Here is a 27950-nt window from a genome sequence, read left to right on the forward strand (position 1 = left end):
GGGGAATGCAACATGCTGATTGGCTTAGCTGAGTCAAGTGCTCCAACCTTGTAGCCTCTGGTAGAAACACACGGATTCCTGAATAGAAATCAGGGACTTTTAGAAAGGCAGTAACTCAAGCTGGGATTGTATTCACAACTGTCCACTGCACCCCTATTCACCAAAGAGCTCCTGACACCTGTCATTCAGAGCCAATTTTATCTAGCTATAGGCATATTTTAATAAGCCTGGTGTCTGCCTGCCCAGCCCAAAGCAAGTGAGAGAGCTCTCGAAGCAGACAGATTGACAAAAATAGGCAATGACACCAAGTAGACAAAAGATTAAAAAAAAAAAATCATTTAGCCACATGTGCAAAAAAGACCGACACGGTGGCCCACTTATGACATCACTGAGTTACTTCTCAGTATAACAGGAATGCTATGATGACCCTGAGGAATAAAACATCTATGCTGTCTCCTGTAAACCACATTTAGGTAGAAAAAGGGATATTTGGTGGATTTTGAAGAGATTCTATCAAAACTATTATAACAATGACACTCAGAGATAAGTTCCAGTTCTCCCAAATGATGTCAACTAAATGAGCTGCTGTTAGCTATAATTATCAAAATGACTGAGATGACAAGCCATTCTTTGCATGGTTTCAGGGAATTTCCACCTATTCTAGACCTATTATTATAAAGAAAATTATAACAATTTAATAAACAAAATGATTTTTTTTTTAAATATAAAAAGCAAGTAGTAGTCTCTTCAATCTCAAAAGTTAAATGGGGGAACTTAAGTCTCGGGTCACTTAAGTGTATTTCCCACTTCTAGTAGGAAGCATGTCGGCGCTAGACACATATCCAATACTCACAAGGAGCCTCAATATTTTTTTAGCTTGAATGTTCCTGGCAGCACTTTGAGCAAGGAGGCAGTGGGTAGTTCCTCACACTAAGACAGGACTCCATCTGGGAATTCCATATTGGGGACTTCATTTGATTTTTCAACTCAGTTTTACATCCCACAGTCCATAATTTTTTCTTTTAAATCTTTTCCTTTGTCAGTCTAGGTAGCTTCAAGAGTAGAAATAGCAGGCAGTCCCCAAAGTGATATCATCTGAGGGCTGCTTACAAAAGGCCTTTACTCTAAATTTCTCCTCCACCAAAATCGGATATTCCACCAAGAGAGATTCCTGGGGGAGAAACAAGGTATTTTTCCATCTCCAGGGTCCCCTAATAAATTATATATACTCCAGAGAGACATAAGACCCTGGGCAGGCAAGGCCCTGATCAGTGAGAAACAGGTTAGGTAGCCGTGATAAGGAAAGGGTGGGTGGAATAGAGGAACCCAAACAGAGAGGAGAGTTAGACCAGCTTATCCCTTCAACTTAATCCAGCCTTACTTCCAACTGTCCTTACTTCTCTACCTTCTGAGTCCTTCTCCCTAACCTGGAACAGTCCATTTAAAGTCTTGTCACTTCAGAGCATTCCTTCAGTCTCCAATCCTTGCCTCCCTCTCCTGGGCCCTGTTCCTGATCTCAACAGGTACACCTCAGCACACCTATATTAGTCTGCTCAGGCTGCCATTACACAGTACCACAGACTGGGAGGCTTAAACAGCAGAAATTTATTTTCTCACTCTTCTGGAAGCTGGACATCTAAAATTAAGGTGTGGGCAGGGCTGTTTTCTCCTGAGGGCTCTCTCCTTGGCTTGTAGATGGTGCCTTCTCCCCGCGTCTTTATGTAGTCTTCCTTTTGTATGTGTCTATATCCTAATCTCCTCTTCTTAGAAGGACACTAGTCATGTTGGACTAAGGCCCACGTATTGACATCATTTTAAACACCTCTTTAAAGACCCTACCTCCAAATACAATCACATTCTAAGGTAATGGAGGTTAAGGCTTCAACATGTGGATTTGGGGGGAAGGAAGTCAGCCCACGATAATACTGGACTTTAAAGTCTCCTGGAAGGCACTTGACTCCTTTTTTGAAACATTGCCCCTACATCCGCTTCAAATTCACCTTAACAGGTCTCTTCAAGGCTGGATTTTCTAATCTGAAGCTCTCCTGGTGGAAAACACTAGGCAGGATGCAGCACGTTTAAATCTGGAGGTGACTCATGATTTGTCTGTTGTGTCAGAATTAGAGCTGGGTTCTGTGTGGGGTACCCCGAACTGCTCATGGGACGATTTAGTCTGGATTAGGCCTCTGGTGATGGGCACATGAGAAGCTACAGACCTAGGCAATGGACTGCCTCCCACCAACAGCTGCCAACCAGCGCAGCTTACTATAAATTAAAGCATTTCAGAATTAGAGGAAAAAATGCTGCACTCCCAAAACGAGAACAAAGTCTTTGTCTCCTCTGCTGGTTGAGCCCTGAGGATTGCAGAAACCCAGCACTGGCCTTAGCCAGGATCTCTGGGATCTCTGGGATCTCTGGGATCTCTGAGCCAGGTAATCCCTCAGGCTCCCGTGGGCTTCAACACCTGGGTCACACACCTTCCTGAAAGAAGGGCCTTTAGTCAGGGTTTGCCCCAAGCTCTTCAGGGCTCTCCTCCCCCGACTGTAGCTTTTCCACAAAATGGCCTCACTCTGAGGCCCATTGTGCAGAGAAACTCCAGATCTTTCGATTCTTCCTTTCTCAGCTGACTTCACCCTGATTCTGGAAAAGGCTCCCCTCCCCACCTTGCTCCACCCCTCCCCACACCTCACCCACCACCCTCACTACTGGGCTGCTTTCAGTCTGCAAAGTACAAGGTAAACTCTATACACCAGCACAGCCACTCAGCGGCTACTGCAAATGGCAGTGTCCCTTCTGCGGTCCAGGCCCGGAGGATGTGGGACTGCATGGCGGTGCCATACACCGTCCTCGAATCAGGGCCTTTCCTGATTCACTTTCCAGAGAGCCTCAGGTGGTTCACAGACACACCCCTGACAAACTCAAAATGGAAAGCTTCCCAAGCTCTTTCTCTTCCCCAAGAAACAAAGGAATTAAAATCTCTTCTTCTGGAAATCCTTAAAAATAGGGGCAAGGCTACCCTACTGGAGCCAGGATGTGTGGCTCCGCAGTGGAATGTCTCCTGGGGCCCCGCTACCCTTCGATCTGGAACCCCACTGAGTGATTTGAAGGACATCGGGCAACTCAACAGGGGTCCTGTGGAATGAACTGTGACCCGTAAGTGTTAGTGGTGATCGCCCTTGGTGCTGTGACCTTTCCCCTCCTCAGCAGCCCTGAGGTTGCGATTCAGCTGTTGTGAGAATATGGACCATGTGCTTGGTTTGCAGCCACCATTCGTTACACTGCATTCCCTGAGGAGGTTCTGCTCCGAGATGAGAATGCTCTGTCCCACTGACCGTGTAGTCCCTTTTAGGGGATAACACATGTCAATGACTCAGAATCTCCCATAATGTCCTTTCCTCCTGGTTCCACCAAAGTTGCTGAAAATCTGTCTGCATTCGACCACGCTGCCCTGTTGGTATTGCTCCCTTGCTTTCCCCATCAGCCTCCCGCCTCCACTTCTTGGCCCTCTAGTCTCTTCCTTGCCCCCTTCGATTTGGTTTCCATTTACTCCAAATAAGTTTAATTAAATGATGAATTTAATTCATCATGTGTCAGGTGATGAATTTAATTCATCACGTGTCAGGTGCTAAGGGGAATGAACGTGTAGGCCTGACTCCAAAGAGATCAAAGATCTTCTGATCCACCACGGGGGATCAGTAAGACAGATGCACAAACACCCACAGCACCAGACAGAACAATAAAATGCAAAGGGGAGAGGAAGAGGCAGAGATATCTGGGGAACACTCAGGACTGTCCATCAAGGAGACAGCATTTTAACTGGGCTTCAAGAACCAGTGAGATCTTTAACAGGCCAGGATATGAGCAGCCCTGAAAAGCGGGGAGCAGGAATAGGCCGGGAAGTATACAGGCCACAGAAGAAGCGAGGGATCCGAGCGAAGTGGGGCTTCAGGGGCTGGACAGAGGGGCGCAGTGCTCAAAAGGCCGGGCAGCATTTGGCGAGCCACCAGGGGGCCTGTGCCGGACTCCACTGGGAGGTGCGCCATCAGGCAGCCCTAGTACCTCACAGTCGGGGCTTCACTCCAGCCTGTCTGCTTCTTAGTAACAAGGGGACTGACTCATGATTACGACGGCGATAGACCCTCAAGTTCTTTTACACCAGGCCTCTTGGGCCTGCTCCACTCATGAAAAAGAAAAGAGAAAATTCAGTGGCCTTATAAGGAGTAAATGACTTCAGAATCTTAACATGAGCAGGGCCAGAAGTTGTCATTCTGAGTTTCCCACAAAAAACCTCTGAGTCTGTGCGCAGTAAACAAGCTTTGGGGAAAGGACAGGTCATTTGCCTGCCTTCCCCTTTTGGATTTAAGGGCGGGTCGGACCCTCCACCTCACCTCCTCATCACCAGTTCCTTCCCAGTTTGGCTTTGAGAACTGGGTCATCACTTCATGATCTTGAGCCAGCTGCCAAGAAGGCTCGTTCCCCAGGGCAGTGTTGGCTGCTCCTGGAAGGTAAGCCCTGCTGAAATGGAAGGCTTTCCAGAGATAGCACACAGCGCTGGCAGGGGACAGAGATCAGAGCCCAGAAGGGTGGGCAGCCACAGGCTGGTGCTGAAATGTCACACTGTCTTGGCACACGTGGATCCTCCTGTGTCAGTTACTAGATACTTTTCACTTATTTAAAGATATCCAGCCAATGCCACCCTACGAGTATCTCTTTGCTGGGCAAGAGACTGCATGTTTAAAAAAATATATTAAAATGCCCTTTCCCCATCCTCCAATCCAACGTTCATGGTATTTTTCAATTAGTTGTCTGAAAACTATTTTGCCTAAAATCATAATGTGTTATTCTACTACTGTCTTACTTTAATAATATACTGCTGGGGTGGGGCAAAACAGGTGAAGGGAGTCAAAAGGTACAAATTTCCAGTATAAGATAAATAAGTGCTGAGGATGTAATATACAGCACAGAGACTTTAGTTAATACTGTTGTATTGCATATTTGAAAGTTGCTAAGAGAGTAGGTCTTAAAAGTTGACATTACAAGAAAAAAATTTTTGTAACTATGTGTGGTGATGGATGTTAACTAGACTTATTGTGGTGATCATTTCACAATCTATACAAAAATTGAATCAGTATGTTACACCCTTGAAATTAAGATAACATTTTATATCAATTATATCTCAATTAAAATATAAATCAACTGCTTTTATAGCAACTCTACCTGTCAGGCAGTGTCTCTGAATTTGCAAAATTCTTTTATTGTAGGAAGTCACAGACTGGAGAGTAGAACAGGTTCATCTCTTGGTTCTTTTGTAGCCTGTTTCTCCTTCTGAAAAATATTTTGAGACCTAGGCATGAAAACTACAAGTCCAGAGCAACAGATACAGTAACAGAAGTATTCCTGTATTTGTAACCTAAACATTCTCAATGCATCCAAGAAACTCACATTTAAAGGTACTTTTTAGTGAATGTATTTATGAAATGAAAAGTTATTTGGCCATCTTAGACATGTTTCAAACATTTGTAATTTCTTAACAATTTTTTTTTAACACAATGGAAGTTAGAATGACTTGTTCTTTATCATGTCATCCCACTTATTAAATTAGATGGCTCCTTCTTACTTGAATATCATATTTAGCTCTAGAGCCAGATCTTAACTGCTTAAACTATTTAATTTATGAATCCAACCAGGCCTGTTCCTCATCGGAGCTCATAAGTACTTCTTCCCAGGAGAGGAAGGGGAAGGGAAAGTCAATGAAAATTAAATGAGTTAATTTTGCTATTTTTAGTAAACGTGGGAAATGGGGTGATGAAAGACAAAGTTCAAACCTACTATGGAGCTGGCTGCATTTCAATTACCCCTGCTATCTTCAAATAGTTGCTGGGAAATGGGCACATTTAAATACCCTGTTGAGAACAATCATTCTCCCATCCTAATATATGGTTCCCAAGGGTGGTCCATCTGTTCTGCCTGGGGGAGCCAGAGAGTAAAGGGACTATGTTCCCTGGCCAGCTCCACCCCTCACCTGCATAGCCTGATTCCCTTTGTGTCACCCCTGTCGGTCTGGTTAAGGGCTTCCAAAAACAACCAAAGGAAGAAGTAAAGATGTGCAAAATGATGAAGCTGTGGGGTGTGAATCCTGTAGCATAATGATCTCCTTTGTAGTCTCTGTGGTTTTGCTTGAAGGTAGCGCTCTCTTCTGCCTTGGAGGGGATGATGCTTTATATATGTTAGCTTTACTCATGGAAAGATTCTGTTTTAGATTTGTTTGATATACGCAAGCACAGAATCTTTCCATAAGTATATAACAATACTTTGTATTAGGCATTTAGTAATTCTTTATGGAACACTTCAGGAAAATGTTTTGATGCTTTCCATCAAAATTTAATGGAAATTTTATGTTCTCAACCTTTAACTGGGAAATGTAGTTTTGATTTTTTTGTCACCCACATAGCCCTCCCTCTTATTACCTCCTCAGATGATTCTACTCAGATGAATATTTAATAACATGAGATTTCCATATTCCTAATGAGATTTCCACATTTCTAATGTTTATTACTATTCCTTAAATGCTCATAAAGGTCATACTTTTCCCCAATACTAATTTAATAATCTTGAAAACAGTCAACAGTAAGAGCACAAATCCCTTAATTGGCTTTATATAGAGAGAATGTATGACAAAGGATTGCTATATCCAATACACACAGACTCACAGAATGCAGCTCTGGTGAACGGCAGAGAGCAGGAGACGTCATTATCACTCTGCCACTTAACTACAAGAATGAGTGTGAGCTAGCTAGTCAGGGAACCTTTGAGCCTCAGTTTCCTCTTCTGTATAATAGGAATGGTCCCTTCCAGGACTTTTCCTGAGAATTAAATGTGTGTGAATGAGTTCTGTAAACCATGAAATGGTATGAAACTATAAGGCATTACTATCATTATTTATATCAGCTGTCCCCAACCTTTTTGGCACCAGGGACTGGTGCTCCTGTGAGAATCTGATGACCTGAGGGAGAGCTGATGCTAGCACTGGAGAGCAGCTGCAAACACAGATGAAGCTTTGCTCGCTCACCTGCTGCTCACTTCCTGCTCTGTGGCCTGGTTCCTAAGAGGCCATGTACCGGTACCAGTCCATGGCCCAGAGGTTGGGAACCCCTGATTTATACCCATGAAATGAGAGATCTCCAGGCCTTTTAAAGAGGTCAGGGGTCTGAGAAAAGATTAAGAACTTAAAAAGAAGCCGAAAAGCAAGGGCTAAATACTACTGTGGTGAACACATGGAGCTGGTCCCATGAGTACGCCAACACATATGAAAAACAGGCACCTGATGCCACAGTTCTATGTCTTGTTTGTGAACATTACACAGTCCAAGAATCTCCATGGCCTCCAACTTCTTGAGGTCATCGTTTTACTCAATATCAAAATATATGAGTCAATCTTTGACATCGCTCTTAGCAATATTTTTTTGGATATGTCTCCTCAGACAAGGGAAACAAATGAAAAAATAAACGAAAGGGGACTATATCAAAATAAAAAGGTTTTATGCAGCAAAGGAAACCATCAGCAAAACAAAAAAAGACAACTCACTAAATGGGAGAAAAATTTGCCAATGATAAGGGGTTAATATCCAAATTAAATAAGGAACTCATACGGCTTAATATAAAAAAAAAAAAATCCGATTAAAAAATAGGCAGAGGATCTGAATAGACATGTCTCCAAAGAGGCATACAGATGGTCAACGGACATATGAAAAGATGATCATCATTAATCATCAGGGAAACACAAATCAAAACCACAATGAGATACCATCTCATGCTTGTCAGAATGGCCATCATTAAAAAATCAACAGACAACAACTGTTGGTGAGGCTGTGGTAAAAAGGTAACTCTCATGTACTGTTTGTGGGATTGTAAACTGATGCAGCCACTGTGGAAAACAACATGGAGGTTCCTCAAAAAATTAAAAATGGAACTACCACATGATCCAGCAATTCTACTTCTGGGTATTTATCTAAAGAAATCCAAAATACTAATTCAAAGATATATGCATCCCTATATTCATTTTAGCATTACCTATAATAGCCAAGATGTAGAAGCAACCTAAGTGTCCACTGATGGGCAAATGGATAAAGATGTGGTACATGTATATGCAATGGAATAGTACTCAGACATAAAAAAAAGAAATCTTGCCACTTACAACAACATGAATGGCTCTAGAGGACATTATGCTAAGTCAAATAAGTCAGACAGAGAAAGACAAATACAATATAATTTCATTTACATGTGGAATCTAAAATTAAAATAAATGAACAAACAAAATAGAAACAAACTCATAGATACATAGGACACTTCGAATTTAATGTCAGACATCATTGCTTCCTTAAAGCCCTGTCATTTCCCACACAAGAATGTTTTATATCCATGTCTCTCCATAGGACCGGGCCTTCTATCATGTTTCTATCTAGCCCTCCCCGCCCCTACTTCTCTAGATACTTCTACTTCCTTCTTCAGGATCTCAACCCCTTCTTGAGATGCCAGTGGATTACCCCTGTTTCTGTATCATGCTGAATGATTTCACTTTTTTTTTTTAAAGTCTGTACCTCTCCCATCTCCAGTGTTCTAAGAGAGCCTGGCCTTTCACAACCAAATAGGTATGATAGATGGATGAATGGATTTAATGAATGAGATGCCCAGCTAAAACAAGGTCCCTGGCCAGAACCACAGTAGGCACTCAGCTTGTTAAACAAAACAAATAATGCTCAGAGGTGGAGATTTTTCAGGTCATCGTTACAGAAGTAATATTTGAAGCCAGGGTGATGAATGCCTTTGCCCAAGGAAAGCAGTGTGAATTCTGCTGAAGACTCAACTTTGGGAAAAATACTTATATTTAATGGATGGTCCAAACTGGCAATAGCTGAAAGCTAGGATGAGAACTAAGAGAATACGGCTTCAGAATGATGTAGGAATAAATCCTGTAGGGATTCAGAATGAGTCACCCCAAGATGTGCCTCAGTTGTACGTAGATTATTTTGAGCTCAAGGCAACTGAGACCCTGTGGGTTCAAGAGAAACTTCTGTTCCCTCTTCCCCTTAACTAACTAGAAGAATTCAAATTAGGAGTATGGTCCACGATAAGAGTTATCACCAGAAATAACTTTTTACATATGGCAGGACAAACTGATAATTACTGAACATGTGCTCTCCCTGTAATTAACTCTGATTGCCCTAGTTCACAATATTTTATGTACCTCAATTTCTCTTTCAGTCTCTAAACCTCTCATGTTTGTGGGGTCTCTGACTCTCTCAACTCTCTCACGTATGCGGGGTTCCATACATATGTATGTAATTAAATTTGGTCATTTTCTCTGGCTAATCATGTCTATTTGATTAATAGACCAGCTGAAAGAACCTGGAGGGTAGAGAAAAGTTTCTTCCTCCCCCGCTACCCCGAACAACAAGAGTTTAGGAAATGAATAGGAAGTGAAATGTAGGACACAATAAATATAACTATTAGTTTGCTACATTCTTATGTGAATCATTTTCAAAGTTAGTAAACATTTTAAGGAAAAGAATTTTATTCCTGTAACTGGTATATTCCGGATTCTCAACTTGTTAGGACGTAAGCATGAAACGGTTTTATTGCTGTCAGCATCTGTCTCCAGGTGTTTCTGTTGAATTCCCATTTCCCATAGAGTAGCAGAGCATCAGTGATCAGACCAGATTTAATAATTTTATAATTTAATAATTTCCCTAACTTTTTTGGTTATTAGACCAGCGTCATTTTTGTATTTAAGATTCAGTTCTCATTATTAAAAAGAAAGAAAGAAAGAGAAGAAGAAAGAAGAAGAAGAAAAGAAAAGAAAAGAAAAAAAAAGAGAGAGAGAGAGAGAGAGAGAAGAAGAAAGAAAAAGAAAAAGAAAGAAAGAAAATAACGAGTGCTGGTAAGTATGGGGAGAGATGGAAACTCTCATAAATTGCTGGTGGGCATGTAAAATAGTACAGCTGCTGTGGAAAACAGTATGGTGGCTCCTCAAAAAGTTAAACATAGAACCACCATCAACTCTAACTGAAAAATAAAAATTAAAAAAAATAAAAATTAAAAATAAAGGTATGAAGTAAAAAAAAAATTGCCATATGATTCAGCAATTCCACTTCTGGGCAAATACCCAAAATCACTGAAAAGAGAAACTCAAACAGATCATTGTGCATCCATGATCACTGGAAGCAAACTAAGTGTTCAATGTCGGAAGAACAGATAAATGAAATGTGACCTATACATACAATGGAAGAGTATTTGGCCCTAAAAAGTATGAAAATTCTAATATATATTGACAACATGGATGATCCTTGAAAACACTGCTAAGTGAAAGAAGACAGACACAAAAGGACAAATATTATATGATTTCATTTATAAGAAGTACCCAGAATAGGCAAATTCATAGAGACAAAAAACAGGGTGGTGGTTACCAAGGGCTGGTTGGAGGGGGAAATGGGAAGTTAGTATTTAATAGGTAAAGTTTCCATTTCCAATAATGAAAAAGTCCTGGAGATGGATGGTGGTGATGGTTGCAAAACATTATGAATGTATTAAATGCCACTGACTTGTATATTTAAAAATTGTTAAAATGTTGAATTTTATGTTATGTGTATTTTACTACAAAAAAAATTTTTTTTAAAAAGATTCAATATTAATCATTTGAAAACTTCCATCTCAAACTAATTTGCCCAGCCCATTAGCCCCCCAGTAGCTTGCTGGCTCTGCCCCTTGATAGCTTCCGTGTTCCTGAGCCCAGGAACCATTAGGTCCCCTTCTCCAGGCTTAGAAGGACTTAGAGATCTGGGGTGGGTAGAGCTACCCCATCTTCTTTCCAGGCTCACTGTCCTTACAGCCCTTCAAACCCTGATGGATACTCCCGTGAAATCTCCAGCCTAGGAGTGAGCGTGTGACTTTCAAGTTTGTCCCCAAACCTCAGTGGCAAGGAGATTTTGTGCCATGCTCCTTGGCTCCCAGAAAGTTCACTATTACCCTTTCATCCTGCTCAGCTCCTTGTGGCCCGAAGAGAATTTTGGAGTCTGCGCCTTAGCAGGAGTCCAATATCCCTGTCTTGCTGACTCTCTCCCTTACCTGGCTGTGGGATTAAAGAAACCCCTTCTCCTTTGTGGTAGGCAGAATTTGAAGCTGCCCCCCAGGGTTCCAGCCCCCTTAAATTTGAGTGGAACCTGAGAATATGATGAACTGTCTCCTCTGTGATTATGTCACATCATATGGCAAAACAGACTTTGTAGATATAAAGATCCTAATCAGTCGATTTGAGGATAATTAGAAGGGAGATTATCCTGAATGGATAGAACAGGAATACACCATCCGCTCCCTCCCCACCACACATGGAGGAGGGAACAGCCTCCCACCATGAGTACTAACTGCATCTCCACAGAGCTTAGGACCCTCACACTGCTTCTTAGTTTGGGAAAACGGGTAGGGTTGGGGGTGCTGTCGGTGTTAGGGCCAGTTCAGATATGTTAACTGTCAGTAAGTCCTAAAGAGATGGTTAGTTCCTGGCGACCTCTTGAATTTGTAATGTAAGAAACGGTATGCACTTTTGGTTCTCAGTTGCAATTTTAGGACGAGGGGAAAAAAATCCCACAACATTTGATTACTCACAGTAGATGGTAGCATCTGGTGTGATTTCCATTTTTTTTTTTTTGTCCAGTTGTGATTCTCTTTTTTAAAACTTATTTAATAATCTAGAAATTAAAATAAAATATTTTAAGCTTATCAAAGAATTGCCAGCAAGATTCCTTTATCTTTCCATTCCCCAATATTGCAACTTGGAGATACAAGTGAGACCTTGTGCCTGACGACATAGTGACATCTAGGTGGCCCTGATGGGAATCCAGTTGTTGGGTGTATAAAGCTGGAGGGCAGACTGGACTCTCTGGCCCCATAAAGTAGTCAGCTATCCTGCCTGGTGATACCTTTGTCCTCACTCCCTGACTACAGCACTAGGCAAAGTGCTCACTCAAAAGTCAGGAAATCCTTAAGTTCAGGGTCACATCAAAGAGGAAGTTATGCAGTGGGTCATGACAGAATTGTACAGAAAAAAGTGTCAGCCCTCAAACTTAGAAATTTGCTATCATGAAATCTTTTAACTGAAATGGGTTTATAAGAATTCGACTTAGTAGAAAGGTAACACAAACTATAAATGGTAAGTACTCGACTCACTAGAATCACTTTTCTTTTCAAAAGTGCTACCTGCTATGTCTGTAACACAAAGAGGACTGGGTCTCCTTGGATCCAGCTCTTACCTGCCACTCAGTTGAGGCCAGTTGCAGCTCTTGTTTAATTCTGAAATTTTCTGAAATTTCCTGAAACGAAGTTCACTCCCAAAGCACTCACAAGTGTTAGTGAAGATCTGGTGGGAAGATGGAGAGAGTTAAGACACTTGCATAGGAAATTTCCTAAGGCTGCAGGTTCCCCAAGCCATTTCCAAACCACTGTCAGCTTTGCTTTCTCCGTCTATAAACCGAAAACTAGCCAGAGGTCAGCAGAAGCAAAACAAGTTGTTCTCAGACAAATTTTAACCACCAATTGCTTTTCGGGCTTTTCTTTAGGGGAATGTAGCACATTTTACTGTTTTCATCTATAGAATCACTTATACTCTACCTGGAGATTAACAAATTGTTAGTGATTAACCAGTTTATCATTTGATTCTTACCTGTATCCTCCCAACCCCTCTTATACCACAAATTCCATGTAGACAGACAGCTTATCTTTGCCATTCATAGTTGTATCTCCTAGACCTTACCGATAGTAACACCCAGTACATAAGAGACCACAGATAATTTTTGGATGAAGAATGAATGTGTGCCATGCATTCCCTTTTCCTGTTTGGACCTCAGCCACTTAGCTTTGGGAGTAAATTTTGTTTCAGGAAATTTCAGGAAAGTTTGCATGAGCAGCATGGGTTCACCAGGGACCTTTTGGAGTCTTGCTTCTTTTTTAGAACTATTATCATTAAATTTTAGGGATAACTTATTTACCGTTTGCTTCTATATTTGTTCTTCCGCAAATATTTCTCCTTCAAATACTGATCTGAAACACAGAGAAGGTAGCACATCATCTATTAGCTTTCAGGACATATGGAACACTTCATTATTGCCTTTTTTTTAGTTTTTCTCTAAACTTGTCATTAAAGAACCTCCAGGTCATAATTTCCTCATCTGTAGAAGTATAATAATTATTTCCTTTTTTATTAAATCAAGAAATTTCACTAGTAATTCATCCTTGATGTACATCAATCTCCTTCTCTTCTTTCTATCATCTATCTATTGAATGTTTGATATAAACTGGACTCTATGCTATGCACACTGGCATTTATTGTCTCATATAAAAATAATATGTCTCTGTTGATTTATAAAAGTAACAGTCACAACAGAAAATTTAAAACATACACAATACTATAATCATGTAATCAGAACCAAAAACAGTAACTTTCATCCTTTTGATAAAGTTCCTTCTAGTTTGTCCATATACATATGCATTTTCCATAGCTGAAGTAATAATTTACATACAATTTTGTACTGTTCTTTTCCCCCTTAATAATAATTTAGGTATTTTGTGTTCACAAAAAATTCCTCATTTTTAATAGCTACATAATAGTTTATTTGAACTTCCCCTTAGTAGTTAGCTCTGTGTGTGTGAGTGTGTGTGTGTTTGTAATTATTTTGGATATTTTATTATTCTAATTTTCTGACATTACAAAAAAAGGAGACAGTTCATATCTTTATGCACAAATCTTTGTGCTCATTTCTGATTATTTCTATAGAATCCCTAGAGATGGAATTATAGGGTCAAAGTGTATAAATATTTTTAAGGCTCTTGAAATAGTTCATGAAATTGCTTTCCAATAGAGTTATATAAACTTATGTTTCCACTAATAATATATAAAATTGCCCATTTCACTATGCTCCTGCCAGAACTGAATATTAGAATTTAAGAACATTTTTTTCTAATAGTACAAACACTGTGTATTATTTTAAATTTTTATTCTTTAAATTACTAGGTAGTCTAAACACTTTAAAAATAATTACAAACACACACACACTCACACACACACAGCTAACTACTAAACATTTTTATTTTCTTTTTGAGGAAATTTTTTCATTGAATTATTAGAGTTTTCTTATCAATTTGTGTGTACTCTTGTATTAATAAAATTAACTGTCGGATTTGCTATATTTATCCTTTCCAAATTTTGTTCATAAAATATTTAGTTGTCAGAATTTCAAATTTTTTATGTAATCTAGTCTAATGGTTATTTCCTGTATGATTTTCCCATTTCTTTTCTTCTCCCATCTTGAGGTTACATAAAGATTTGCCTAAGTTTTCTCCTAGGTTTTAAATTCTTTAATGCAGCTGAAATTTCTTTTAGCACATAATGAAAGTTAAGGGCTCAACCTGATTAAATTTTTTAAAAGTACTAGTTTTCTCAAGCCCATTTATTGAGAATCCATCTCTTTATCATTTACTTTAGATGACTTTTATCATATATCAAAGTCTACACTATATCAATACTATCTGTTTTTGGGTTATTTCATTCTATTATCAATATCATTCAATATCTATTATTCTATTATGACAATAAATTATTATAGCTCTATTTTAAGATGTTATAGCCCTATTTCAAAAATAAACAGAGGAATTTACCATATCTTTCTTCATTTTCATAATTTTCTTAACACTTCTCATTTGCTATTTGTTCTAGTAAACATTAAAATAATTTCATTTTAGCTTCATAGGATAGGTGTTAATAGCCTCATTATACAGATAAGGAATTGAGTCTCAAAAAGAATAAATAGCTCAGGGCTACACATCCCCTCCGTGGAAGAGGCATAAAGCAAAATCATGTCTTAACATCTACCCTTTCAGCTCTAAAATGTTATAATTACTTAATAAAGAATATTCGTTAAATTTCTTACTATTCTTTCTTCTTTCCTGTCTGCCTCTCTCTAGTGGCCATCACAGATATTGCACTTTTCTCAAATCAATTTTATACACAGAACTGTAATCATTTTCATAAAAAACATGTTTAGCTTAACTTTTTTAGTTTACTTTAAAATTTTAAACTTACACAAAGTTCATAAGAACAACTGTCTAATATTTGGGGGCCATGTATTAGCAGCATTTTTAAAGCAAAGACCAGTCCTCCAAAGACATTTAATTAAAAGTTAATATAAAGTAGAATTTTATAAATTTCATGTTTTAAAGTAGCAACAATAGTATATACGAAGACCTGCCAGATGTTTCTTTGTTCCTTTTTTTCCCTTGACATTACCTAAGTACTTTCATGAATAACTATCTTTAAATTCCCCCTCTAAGCCATTTCTTGTTTTCTTACATCATGTCCTTTCATTCTTTTAGTCCTTTTGTGTACGGTCAGTTGGCACAAAGCTGCCTAAAAAGGAGTGCAGACGGGACTGAAAGCCTGCCTGTGCTCAGGTAGTCACACCCCGCCCTGCCTAGGTCTGCACCAGCCCAGAGGAGAGGCCACCTGCTTGTAAATCCCATAAGATCTGAGATGAGCTAGCAGGGGACTGGCCTCATTTCCCCTGCTGCCTCTTGGTTGAAATCCCAGGCTGTTTTCTTCCCTGTTCATTTCCTGCCCACCTTGTTTGCCTTTTTCTTTTCCATTTATTCCTTCCTAATGCCATCATCCTTTGATTTTTTTTTTCCCTTCTTATTTCTCCTTCTTCTGTAAGAAAAAACATTGTGTAAAATTAAAATTTTATACAAAAGATAATGTGTAAATTAAAATTTTAAAGTAAATTAAAAAAAAAACACTAAGGTAAAATATATTTATATATCCAAAAGCTTAACCGAGCAAAAAGCATAATAAAAAAGAAAACAAATTTTAGGAAGCACTTATCAAAATGTCTTTTTTTCTTTATCTGAGTTCCTTAAAGACAGGTTGCCTACACTACCTCTCATTTGCAGGTATTTAATATTATTTAACCTTTACTAAGCCAATTCATGATAAGTGCATTAGTATTTAACATATGAAACAAAATTTAAGAGGGGAAAAAAAAAAGAATGTAAACAGAAAGCTTAGGCCCATTATTCCGCAAGGATCAAGAACTGACAGAATTGATTCTCTCCTGGATTTGGTTCAGAAAGAGGGGGATAATAATACTTGCCTAATTAACTAGCACGTTGGGTGGATTAAAGAGCTTTGCAAACATTAATTAAAGATGCAGGGAGTTAGATGAGGCCAATGTGTTATTAGAGAAAAAGTTTTCTTCTCTTTAATCAGGTATCTCTTCCTGGGGAGGGCAAAGAAATGATCTAAGGACGAAGGAATTGGGGCTCAGCCGGGAGCACTACCAATGACTCAGCTATTCTGTACAACCAACCACTTCCTTCCTGAGTTTTCTGTAGAATGGGGATAAACACGAACAGCATTCTGGAATATAGGAGGTTATAATGTCTGCCGTTGGAGTAGTACACAGCCAACCCTAACCACAACTCTTGCTTTCTCCCTTTCTAGAGAGTCGATGCACCCCAAGGAGGCTTTGGTGGTGTAACCTTCCACCAGCTTATAGAGCCCTCTGCAACCAGCTATTTATTACCTCAGTCGGTGTTTCCACAGGGACAGAGTCAAGGAGAAAACGGCGCGGAGCAATGGGGGTCAAAACCCTAGGACCAGTTTCTTCGCCTCTCTGCGACGGTTTTCCTCAGAACCCTCCTCTGTAAAATGGGGGCAAGAAATCAGGGCATTGTCCTGAGGATTAGTTGAAATAAAGTATGTAAAATGGCTCATCCGAAGGTAATAAGTATTCAGTTCGTAGTAATTGCCACCAAACATAAAATAACCTCTCAAAGTTCACGGGGTGGGGATTGGGACAGATTGTCCCGTTTCTTCAGAGCTTCAAACGCAAACCCCTGTTACTTTCCTCCGTATGTGTAGCACGGAGATGGCGGGTGGGGTTTCACTCATACCAAGATCGAGGACCCCTGAGAGAGGCGGTCGCGGGCGATTCCCGCGCGCGGGCCTGTCCCTTTAAATGCCCGGGGCAGGAGCTGTGCGCGTCTCGGGCGCGAAGGTCGGACTGGTGGGCACGCGGCGGGTCGGTGCACCGCGCACGAGCGAGCGCGCGTGGCTTTGGGCGAGTGAGCGCGCGTCGGGCGGGTGGGTAGTGAGCGCGGCGGGGCGGTGCACCGCGCATGAGCGAGCGCGCGTGGGGTTGAGGGTGGTGAGGGCGCGGCGGGCGGGGGTAGTGAGCGCGGCGGGGCGGTGCACCGCGCATGAGCGAGCGCCCGTGGGGTGGGCGGGGCTGAGCGCGCGGCGGGGGGCGGTGCACCGCGCATGAGCGAGCGCGCGGAGGAAGAGCGCGCGGCGGGACAGCGCACCGCGCATAAGCGCGCGCGCACGGCGGGGGAGCGCGCGGCGGGTGTGAACGCGCGGCGGGGCGGCCGGGCACTGTCCGCGAAGCGAGCGCGGGCTGAGCGGCTGTCGCACGGCGCGAGGTCTCGGAGTGGCGGTCCGGGTGGGCACCTGCAGACCCCGGCGAGGGGGTTCCTGCCAGGTGAGTGCGGACTTTTCGATCACCGGCAGGGTTAGGTCGGCGGGGGTACGACCTGGCAGCGGGTCCCCTCGCCTGGCATGTCAGTGAGCCGGGAGACGTTTGGAGTCTGATGAGGGAGGCCAAGTTCGCGTGGGTTTCAGGTAGAGAAGGGTGATCCCCTTTTCCTGTGACCCGCTGCCGGCGGTGCCCGCCTTCCGTGGTTGTCTTCTTGCGCACTCTTCCTCTCCTCCACATCGCATGTCCCGGTCTCCTGGAAGTTAGGGCAGACTGCTGCAATCCGAGGGACCGTGGTCAACCCCACGGCCTCATTCACGGGAAACCCGGTTCCTCCTTTGAGAAATCAGGGTTTCGCGTGCTCCCCGGTCGCGAGCGGTAGGGAGGACGCGGCGTTTTCCCACTCTGTGGTTGTCCTGTTGTGGGGCGCACGGTGGTCTGTGGCACATGCTTAGCTTTGAGCTCAGAGCGGGGTCCAGGGTGCCCCTAACATCCCTCCGCTGCCCCCACCGCCCTTCCCGGAGCCGTGCGAGGGAATCGTCGCCCCACTTGCCGCGGCGGCCCTCGAACTCCCGGGGCGCTCTGTCCCTGATGCCGCGGTGAGGAGGTCGGGAGCCTAACGTTGGCGGGAGGTGGCCAACGCCACCTGTTAATCTTAGATCCTGCGCAAAGTGACCACTAGATTTTCATCCCCACCTCTGCTCCCCAACCCCCGACCCCCAACAGGTAACTGAATCCCACAGGCACGTGTAGGATCTGCCTGTGAGCTGGGGCGGGAGGGATTTTAAAAAGAGAAGAAAATGTGGTCGATGTGATGCAATTTAACAAAAGGCAATAAAATAAACTCCAGCATTTCTCCAAGGCTTTGAAACTTTCCCAGTATTGTTTTACGGAGTCTAAGTTTACGCGTCTAGCTTTTTTCTTTTCTTTTCTTTTGGAAAAAAAAACCGCAGAAACTAACCTCAGAAAACTTAACTCTTTACCAGGACCTAGTTGAACAGAGCAGAAAACTTGACGTGGAGTTAAGAGAAAAATGATTTTTGTGTCTCCCCTCCACCCCCAGGTAAAACGTTCAAGTCTGTTGCTGGAGACTAGGAAGAAGGCTCCTTCTGGCTCCAACATTAATGGAGAACAATTTTTTTTAACCTATATTTCTAGAAGGCATAAAAACACTAAACCAGGTATAAGTGTAAACTTGAGGAAAATGCCAGCAGGAGAAACCTTTATTAAAGATACTTTTCTCCCGTATGTTTTTTAAAAGCACTACATACTTAGTGCTCTAAGCACTCACTACAACGTTTGCCCTTAAAGTTCCATGTCTGAATGTTACAGATTGTTTTTCTAGGTGGAGGAGGTATTTTCCTTCATGAGGCCAATGTGGAAATACAAACAAATGCCCTATTTACTTGGGATTGGGTGGGAAGGATGGAAGTTGTCTAAAATCTCTCTTGCCAAACTTGACAGTGTATGTATGGAATCTTGTGTATTTTCTTGCCCAGACCAGTAATAGACATTTTTAAGTGACTGGATAGAGTGACTGGTAACAGCACTTCAAAGGAGCTTTCCCTTGAAAATTTTGGATGTTGATAATTTAAAAGTAACACATTTTCCCCATTACTCAAGATCAGAAAGCCAAAATTAGAATACTAATTTAGGGAAGGCTGGAAAGAAGAGAGATACTTGTCAGAAAATTTGAGTGTGTTTGACTCCACGGTGGCCCCTTTTTTGGCAGAGGGGATGTGCCTGTTTTAGTGCAGGTCCTGGATGTCCTTTAATTCATTCAGCAATATTTGTAGACTGAGCACCTACAGTGTGCTGAGTACTGAGCTAGTCACTGAGCATACAAACATCTAGATAACAGCCATATGGCCAAAAGAATTAAAACCAGATCAAGTAAGCCTTCCTCAAGAGCCAAAGATATACCTGGCCCTGGTTCCAAAGTTCTCAGTCACCTAAGGAGCCTATAGTTGTCACCCTGTGTTGATTCTAAAGATCATCTCAAATAACTACAAGGGGTGGAGTGGAGCCTTGAAGCCCAAAGGGAGAGAGGTGAATGGCTTGGGTGGAGCAGAGACAGGGGATCCTCTGGAACAAAAAGTTCAAGTGTATCTTATCTACATGGTTGTGGGACAGCCGCCAGTGACACGGAGGCCATTCAGGGGTAGGTGCCAGGGAATCCTAGGAGCATCCCAGAACTCGAGCTCTTTCCTTTGCCGGTGAAGGGCAGCATTTCGTTTCAGTTTCCATTGCCCTTTCTGGTGGCAGTGGTGGTGGCAGCTGAGGAGCATGGGCTCGACAGCTGACCCTCTGCTATCCTGCAGCATCCCCTCCGGGACCTTTGATTGAGTCCAGGGTCTGTGCGCTGTAGTAGAAATCCTGGTAACAGCCTCTGTAGAAGACCACAGTGAAGCTGCACCTCTCAAGTAATGCCCCTGTCCCTCTTTGGGACTCACAACATTAATCTTGAAACCTATTTTAAGAAAGGAGGTGCTGGGTTTGTAATTCGCGCAGTCAGGTAAAGGAATGTGTAGAGCAGAACATTCCACCTTATTGGATCGGGATGTGATAGCTCTTTATGAACTCGTATCTTTAAACTGGATATTTCCAAAGCCCCTAGAATCGTGAAGACTTGATATCTCTCTCTCTCTCCCTCTCTCTTTCTCCCTCTCTCTCTAAAATACATATAACATTAAATTTATCATTTTAAAGTATACAAATCAGTGGCATTAAGTACATTTACATTTTATGTACTTGAGAAGAATGTTTTCTTTAATTTTTTTCTGTAGAGATCTACAAATATCTATTAAGTGAACCTTATTGATTGCATTATTCCTCACTACTTTTGTATCTACTTTTCACGTCGATAACTGAGACATATTGAAAGATCCTGCTATAATAGGGGATTTGTCAGTACTTCCTGGTACTCTGAGACTATCTGTGCATACAACTTTATATTTTAATATCTAACAATATGCATTTGTAAGTTTATGTTGTTAGACATACAAAGTGTAATAGGAATTTTTATCATTGCACAGTTACCTTTATTACTAATGAATATTTTTGCCTTAAAGTCTGTTTGGCCTAATGTAATAAAGCCAGAAGTGATCTTTTCATTTTTGCTGGTGTTAATATTTGCTTGATATATCTTTTGCCATCCTTTTTATTTTCTTTTAAATATCTTTACTGAGGTATAATATACATTCAGTAAACTGCAACAGTTAAATGTAAAAAAAAATTACATTCACAGTGTTGTGCAACTATCACCACTATCTAGTTCCAGAACTTTTTCATCACCCCAGAAGGAAACACCATACCCATTAAGCAATCATTCCCCATTTCTCCGCTACTTCATTCCCTGGCAGCCACGAATCTGCTTTCTATCTCTATGGATTATTGCCTGTTCTGGACATTTCATGTAAATGAAATCATACAATATGTGGCTTTTTGTGTCTGGTTAGTTTCACTTAACAATGCTTTCATGATTCATCCATATTATAGCGTGTATCAGTATCTCATTCCTGTTTACGGCTGAATAATATTTCATTGTATGAATATACCACAGTTTGTTTATCCATTCATCATTTCATGGACATCTAGGTTGTTGCCCCCATTTGGCTATTGTGAATAATTCCGCTATAAACATTTGGGTACAAGTTTTTGTTTGAACACCCGTTTTCAGTTCTTTTGGGTCTATACCTAAGAGTAGAATTCCTGAATACTATAGTAATTCCATATTTAACCTATTGAGGACTCATCAAACTATTTTCCACTGTAGCTGCCCTCTTCCATTCCCATTGGCAATGTAGGAGGGGTCCAATTTCTCCACATCCTCACCAACACTTGTGATTTTCCATGTTTTTTTTTTTTAATTGTCATCCTAGTGAGCATGAAGTGGGATCTCACTGTAGTTTTTCTTTGCATTTCCCTAATGACTGATAATTCTGAGCATCTTCTCATGTTCCTTTTGGCCACTTATAGACCTTCTTTGGAGAAATATCTGTTCACGGACTTGATTCTCTTTTGTATTAACATTTATATCACCAAAATCTTGCATGTGAGTAGGTATAGTTATTTTTATAGGGCATGGTTTGTATGTTATGTTCTCAAGTCTTCACTCTGTTGTTTAGCATTTTTTTGTTTGTTTCTTTTTTCTGTTTTTTAGGCTTCTGCTGTTCTGTCTAGGAGACTAGTTGTCTGACTAGTGCTTTGAAATATTTAATATTCTGCTTATTTTAGTTACCAGTCCAAAGGCCTGGGGTGTTCACCTATCCATTCAGCGACATTCGTGGGCTCTTTGGCCACTGAGCACTGGGCTAGTCATTGGGCATATAAATCTATCAGTACTCGTATGCTTTTGTTTTTGATGTTTGCAGCTCACTTTTTTTTTTTTTTAATTAACAGGTTAATAGAGGCTGACTTTGGGAAAAAGAGCAGTATTAAACTGTAAGTGAGGGAATCCATCTCACGTATCATCACCAAATAGCTGTGTGACCCTAGGATTCACTTTACCTTTCTGGAACTTGGTTTCCTGGTCTATGAAATCTGGGGCAGGACTAAATGACATCTCAGGCCCTCTCAGACCTTGAAACTGGAAGTTATGAATTAATGATTCACCACGCTTTTCTTTACAAACCTAATTCTGTGGGCATATTTAAAATAGTCTATTTTGCACAACTACTTAAAGGAATTATCTTATATGAAAAAAAATGCCTGTGTTCTTTTATACTAGAATAAACTAGTAAGTGTAGTTAATTGCTGCCTTCCAAAATGGTGTGTTTGGTATTTTTTTTTGTAAAGACGGAGAGAGTTTGAAGAGCTTTAATGAATGTTTAAGCTCCTGCCATTTGAGGCACAACTGGGAATGCAGAGATGAATAAGATGTGGTCCCTGCCCTGGAGAAACTATGATCCAGTGGAGAAGAGAAAACGAATGTCAGATGTGAGTCCATAGCAAAGGCCCACGAGTTTTTTGGGAGCAGTGGACAGAGACATTCTTTCTTTCATGGGCATCAGAACATCTATTGGAGAACGACACGTTGGAGCTGGGCTACGAGGAAAGGATAGTGGGAAATCAGAATGGTAGAATTGTAGCTTTGTTTATCATGCTGAAGAATTTAGCCTTGACTTTGGGACATCAATGAAGGTTTATGAGCAGGGTTATGATAGGGGATCTGTGTTGGGACTTTATTGTGCAGTAAATGTTTGTGCACTGAGGGAGTAACTTAAAGTTTAGTGAGATGTTCAGGTTGAGGAAGGGAGGATGGAAAGATGAAGACAGATAAGGTGGTACAAACAAGGGATGGCACTGAAAATGTCAAACGGCAAATAGAAGTTTGAGTGCAAAGTTATAAAAAGCATTATTCTAGAGTGGAAAGCTAAAGACTTAGAACCAGCTCTTTCTGGCTTGCCAAATCGACTTGCAGGGGATTAAGTACAAACTGCCAATTATTAAAACAGTCACAGGGATGTAAAGTACAGCATAAGGAATATCGTAAAAGATACTATCATAACTATGTATGATGTCAGATGGTTACTAGACTTATTCTGGTGATTAATTTGTAAGATATATAAATGTTTTTGGATCTCGGCTTCCTCATATGCTAACTTGTCCTCCACACACACTAGATAACCAATGAATTTGTTGACTGAACTCCTGCTAATGCAGGCAACTTCATTTTATGAATCAGATGTCTTTAAAATGTGCATGAGGTAAATATGTTGTGTATTAGACATTTTTTTCCCTGTTGCTTCCGATTGTGATTTTTAGAGGTAGCCTCTGAGAGAAAACATTTCAGTATAAACATGTAATAAAGTTATATTTAAATCAAAATTTCATTTCAAGAAATTAGGCTAATCATATAGAATTACTAATATTCAACTGTTTTTGACCTACACAAATGACAGCTTCATATGATTTAATCTAATAATTGCCCGCCAGATATTAGACCCTTAAGCTTTTGTACTGTGAAGGAAACCGTCAACAAAACGAAAAGGCAACCTACTGAATGGCAGAAGTTATTAACAAATGACACAACTGATAAGAGGTTAATATCCAAAATATATAAAGAACTCATACAAGTCAACATCACAAAAACAATCTAATAAAAAATGGGCAGAGGACCTGAATAGACATTTCTCCAAAGAAGACATACAGATGGCCAACAGGTACATAAAAAGATGTTCAACATCACTAATCATCATGGAAATGCAAATCAAAATCCCAGTGAGATACTGTAACCTCACGCGTGTCAGAATGACTATAATGAAAAAGTCAACAAAGAACAAGTGTTGGCAGGGATGTGGTGAAAAGGGAACCCTCGTGCACTGTTGGTGAGATTGTAAACTGGTGCAGCCGCTATGGAGAACAGTGGCAGTTTCGTAAAAAATTAAAAATAGAACTACCATATGACCCAGCAATCCCACTTCTGGGTATTTATCCAAAGAAATCCAAAAACACTAATTGGAAAAGATATAAGCACCCCTATGTTTACTACAGTGCTATTTACAATAGCCAAGATATGGAAGCAACTTAGGGTGTCCATAGATTAATGAATAGATGTAGTGCATATATACAATGGAATATTACTCAGCCATAAGAATGAAATCTTGTGATTTGCAAAAACATGGATGACTCTAAAGGGTATTATGCTAAGTCAGAGAAAGACAAATACCATATGATTTCATTTATATGTGGAATCTAAACAAAACAAAACAAAACAAATGAACAAACAAAATGAAACATATTCATAGATACAGAGAACAAACTGATGATTACCAGATTGTTTAGGGGGAGGAGGAAATGGGTGAAAAAGGTGAAGGGGGTTAAGTATAAACTTCCAGTTATAAAAACAGTCATGGGGATGTAAAGTACAGCATAAGGAATATAGTTAAAGATACCATCATAACTATGTATGATGTCAGATAGGTACTATACTTATGGTGATCACTTCATAAGATATATAAATGTCTAATCACTATGCTGTATATCTGAAACTAATACAATATGGTGTGCCAACTATAATTTAAAAATATATATTTTTAAAAAGTAGTCAGTGCTCTTGAAAAATCACATAAAAATACAGCATGTTTAAATATAGTATTTCTCAGCGGATTCTCATTTCATCAGGATGTTAGTTTTGCTTTGGTTTTCCGAAGTGGTGAGATTTACTAAGAGACCTTTGTCATTACTTAATTGCCAGACTCCGCTGTCCAGCTACTTAAGGGTGCTGAGTTTTCTCCCAGAAAGGTTGATAGGCTGAATTTCTTTTCTTTTCTTTTTTATTTACTTGCAAAACCTATTTTATTTTACATCCCCCTCCCAGGCTGCCTGATATCTCCCACTTCTGGAAGCAGCCTGACCCCATCTTATGTTTCGTGGGATGGGGAGTGGAAGTTGGGGGGCAATTCCCAGCATTCTCCCTGGGAGACCAGGGCAGTGTACCCTTAGAGCTTGTAAACCTGCCCCAGGACGGGGGCCAACACCTCACCCCACTAGCAGGGTCTGGTGGATGTGGGCTCTGGGCAGCTCCTAACATCCCTATGGAGACCCAGGCCCTACGGACAACAGACAACAGCCACCATCCCCACCCCCACTGCTGAGGACTCAGGAAGGAGGACAGAAAGCGTACAGAGACTCAGAGCACCTGCCGCAGAGCAGGGCTGCCAGGAGAGGGCAAAGAACCAGGTGAGGTTCTTGAGGTGCCTTTGTCTCCAGCCCAGGCTCCTGGCCCTCTTTCTGGGGGCAGTGCCAGCTGTCCTCTCGCACCCCCCACCTCAGCCAAGCTGAGAGCCGAGTATTCTGTCCCTTACCACCTGCCAACAAGAAACAAAAGTAATGAAAACCCCAAGCTTTGTTGCTAGAAAAAACAGCAAAGTATTAAAAATCAAAACGGAAGCCTCAGTCAGCTGAGCCAATAGTGAGCTAGCGATTATAGACACACAGACAGCCCCCATTCCCTGGGGTCTCTAAAGACCGCAGGAAAGGGCCTTGGGGCCAGGTCTATCTGTCACCAAGAGGGATCCTCTGAGGAATAAAGGTTAGGGGGAGGTATCCTCAGGGGATCCCCAGTGTGGGGTACTGAGGATAGTCCTTGAATTTCTGATATCATCTGAACTGTTGCAGTCATCCGATTTTCTTCAACAAACATTTGGTTGTCCCCATTTCTTGAAAAAGTGCAGAAAACCCCTTATCTCTTCCTCTATATTAATTGTGATAGGAGTTTGGTGCCAAAGGCCTGGATTTGAAATGAGTGATTTGAGCCATTTGCTAGTAGGTTCCCAGGAATATCTAAGAAGAGTCTGAGGGAAGGGAGCCTCTGTATTCTCATCCACAGGTAAATGTTCTTACTCTCCTTCCTTAAACAGGGCAAGCGACGAGATTTGGGAAGATGGGGGTGACAGTTCGATTCGGTGGATTGACCCCACAGAAGGTCTTGTGTGAGCTGTGTTCCCTGCCCCTGGCCGGGATTTAAATCTGTTCAACTTGAGATAAGATATGTAAGTCAGATATCTGCCTCCCATCCAACGGGGTTATAAATACCAATGCTAGATGAACATGCTGTAAGTTTTTTATTATGAGGATGAATGAAAAATTCAGCTAAGAATTTGGAGCTTCTCAGAAAAAAAAAAAAACGTTATAAAACAATCAGGTGTAATCATTACTTCTGAGTTAAGAAGTATTACATTTTATCTCACCAGAGTAACACACAGTGGGTGCTCTGGTAATATTTGCTGAATAAATAAAGAGAAAGCACACAAACATGTTTAACAACAGAATAATTTAAACTGGGATTTTCTTCTTCTTTTAAAAAAATTTTTTTGAAGCATCCAGAAATGCAGTAGGCATATAGAATGTCAACTTTTTAAAAAAATGAGCTAAGAAAAAAAGTTGAAATGTCTGTCTTTGCAAACAATCAGATAGAACTAGGCTTTCCCCTTCTTGATGTCTATCTGTTTGTTTCCTCCTGGGTCGTAATGTTTTGTAACTAGGAACTAATCTGAAATCTAGCCAGGTTGTTTTCAGGCGAGGTTTTACTTTAGGAAAATCTAATTTCCACATCTGTTCAGTGATAGACAGCAAACTGGTAGGAGATTTCTTCCCTCAGGGCCTAGGAACCAGCCTGCCTAGGCAAGGCCTCTGCCCTGACCTTGTTTTCTTAGTGTAGGCGAATCAGTTACTTTCATGTCGTGTATGGCCCTGAGGAAAATACTGCCTCCTATTAGTAGTTGAAACTATTCACAACTGAGACAGTCTGAAATCAACCTTGTTTTTCTACATTGTTCAGAAGTTTTCCAAAAAAAAAAAGCAAAATGAAAGTATGATAATTGCCCCCCCGAGAAGTAAAATTACTAGTTTTTAAAATGTTTAATTGTACTTAATACCCTTGAGTGCCAGTTAGGGCTTAAGGTTCTAAGTTCTTACAGAAGACATTTCAGAAGAAAGGATGAAACCCAATCAGAGAAAAGACAACATATGAAGGAGATAGTAAACTACCGAGCACATCAACACGTGAAGACTCCAGAACACAACCAACTCTTCACTCCCATCCTTCCCAGCACCAGACTTTCAGCCTGAGCTGGATTTCCCTTTGATCTTCAGTGCAGGGATTCAGTCCTAGTTTGCTGGTCTGCCTCGTGAATATTTTTGGAAGCATTCTTTACTTTCCAAGGCTTTCATTTTCTCAATATTGAGAAAGAGCCCAAACTAAAGAAAAGTTACTACGTATTCTCTTGACTTCAGCCTGTTTGCATAAAGGGCCATTTTTGAGGTTAGTTTTGGTCATGGGTTACACCTGTGATGTAACGTGGATGCATTTGTGTTGACATTTATCGACTACTGGTTTCGTGCGTGCGTCTGATGTACTTATTGGTGCCAACTTTTTCATTTATCATTACGAGTAAAGCTAACATCTCCTCTATGGCTATATTTAAAGTTACCCCCCTTATGCTCCGCACTTGCTCTTGATTGAAATCTATAAGTTGACTGAGTAATTCCTCCTAAATTTGAAGGATTTGGTCTGTATATATGATAAAGTGATAAAGGTTGCTTACCACCTCAATGTAAAAATGTCTGAAACACTCCTAAGTGTTTAAGCTTCTCTTTTAAGATAATAAGTCTATTTTAAGGATACTCTAATTTTTTGTCTTCGAAAAATAAGATGGTTTTAGATTTTTAAAATATAAATTTTAAATAGTGAGTATTAAATCTATATTTTGTGACAAATATTTTCCAAATCCTGTGGCTATATTGAAAAAGAGAAATAACAGAACATTTAGGGGACCAGGCTGGATAAAGGGTTTATACTGTGGAAAATAAGGTTGAAGAGATAAAGGTAGGCCAGATTCTAGAGAGACACTTGAAGCTCTCTGTTCTTACAGGT

At 40.8% G+C, this 27950-nt stretch overlaps 1 protein-coding gene and 2 long non-coding RNA genes across 7 annotated transcripts in view; 2 read left to right on the forward strand and 1 right to left on the reverse strand.

Moving 5' to 3' along the window:
• The window catches only part of LOC120609032 (uncharacterized), a 50694-nt gene extending 33959 nt beyond the window's left edge, over positions 1 to 16735 (reverse strand). Inside the window, exons 1-5 of the long non-coding RNA XR_005654625.1 lie at positions 16622 to 16735; positions 13037 to 13088; positions 12302 to 12408; positions 11658 to 11740; positions 5218 to 5325 (exon numbers count right to left, since the gene is read on the reverse strand). This is a non-coding gene — a long non-coding RNA (uncharacterized LOC120609032). The remainder of the gene's footprint in view (positions 1 to 5217; positions 5326 to 11657; positions 11741 to 12301; positions 12409 to 13036; positions 13089 to 16621) is intronic.
• Positions 1 to 16817, forward strand: part of LOC120609033 (uncharacterized) — a 29406-nt gene extending 12589 nt beyond the window's left edge. The window contains exon 2 of the long non-coding RNA XR_005654626.1: positions 16540 to 16817. This is a non-coding gene — a long non-coding RNA (uncharacterized LOC120609033). The remainder of the gene's footprint in view (positions 1 to 16539) is intronic.
• Positions 16818 to 17428: 611 nt separating this feature from the next.
• The window catches only part of PROSER2 (proline and serine rich 2), a 37531-nt gene continuing 27009 nt past the window's right edge, over positions 17429 to 27950 (forward strand). The window contains exons 1-3 of one of the 5 annotated variants that reach the window (XM_039871064.1): positions 17435 to 17578; positions 21974 to 22015; positions 22370 to 22510. In XM_039871064.1, coding sequence (XP_039726998.1) covers positions 22476 to 22510 — 35 coding nt within the window. In that variant the 5' untranslated portion in view covers positions 17435 to 17578; positions 21974 to 22015; positions 22370 to 22475. Of the gene's footprint in view, positions 17579 to 21973; positions 22016 to 22369; positions 22511 to 25935; positions 26068 to 27950 lie in introns of those variants that run through there. The other 4 variants (XM_039871068.1, XM_039871065.1, XM_039871069.1 and 1 more) reach the window with 4 other exon arrangements.

Source organism: Pteropus medius, unplaced genomic scaffold (assembly GCF_902729225.1).
Source record: "Pteropus medius unplaced genomic scaffold, Ma_sr-lr_union100, whole genome shotgun sequence".
Taxonomy (NCBI): Eukaryota; Metazoa; Chordata; class Mammalia; order Chiroptera; family Pteropodidae; genus Pteropus; species Pteropus medius.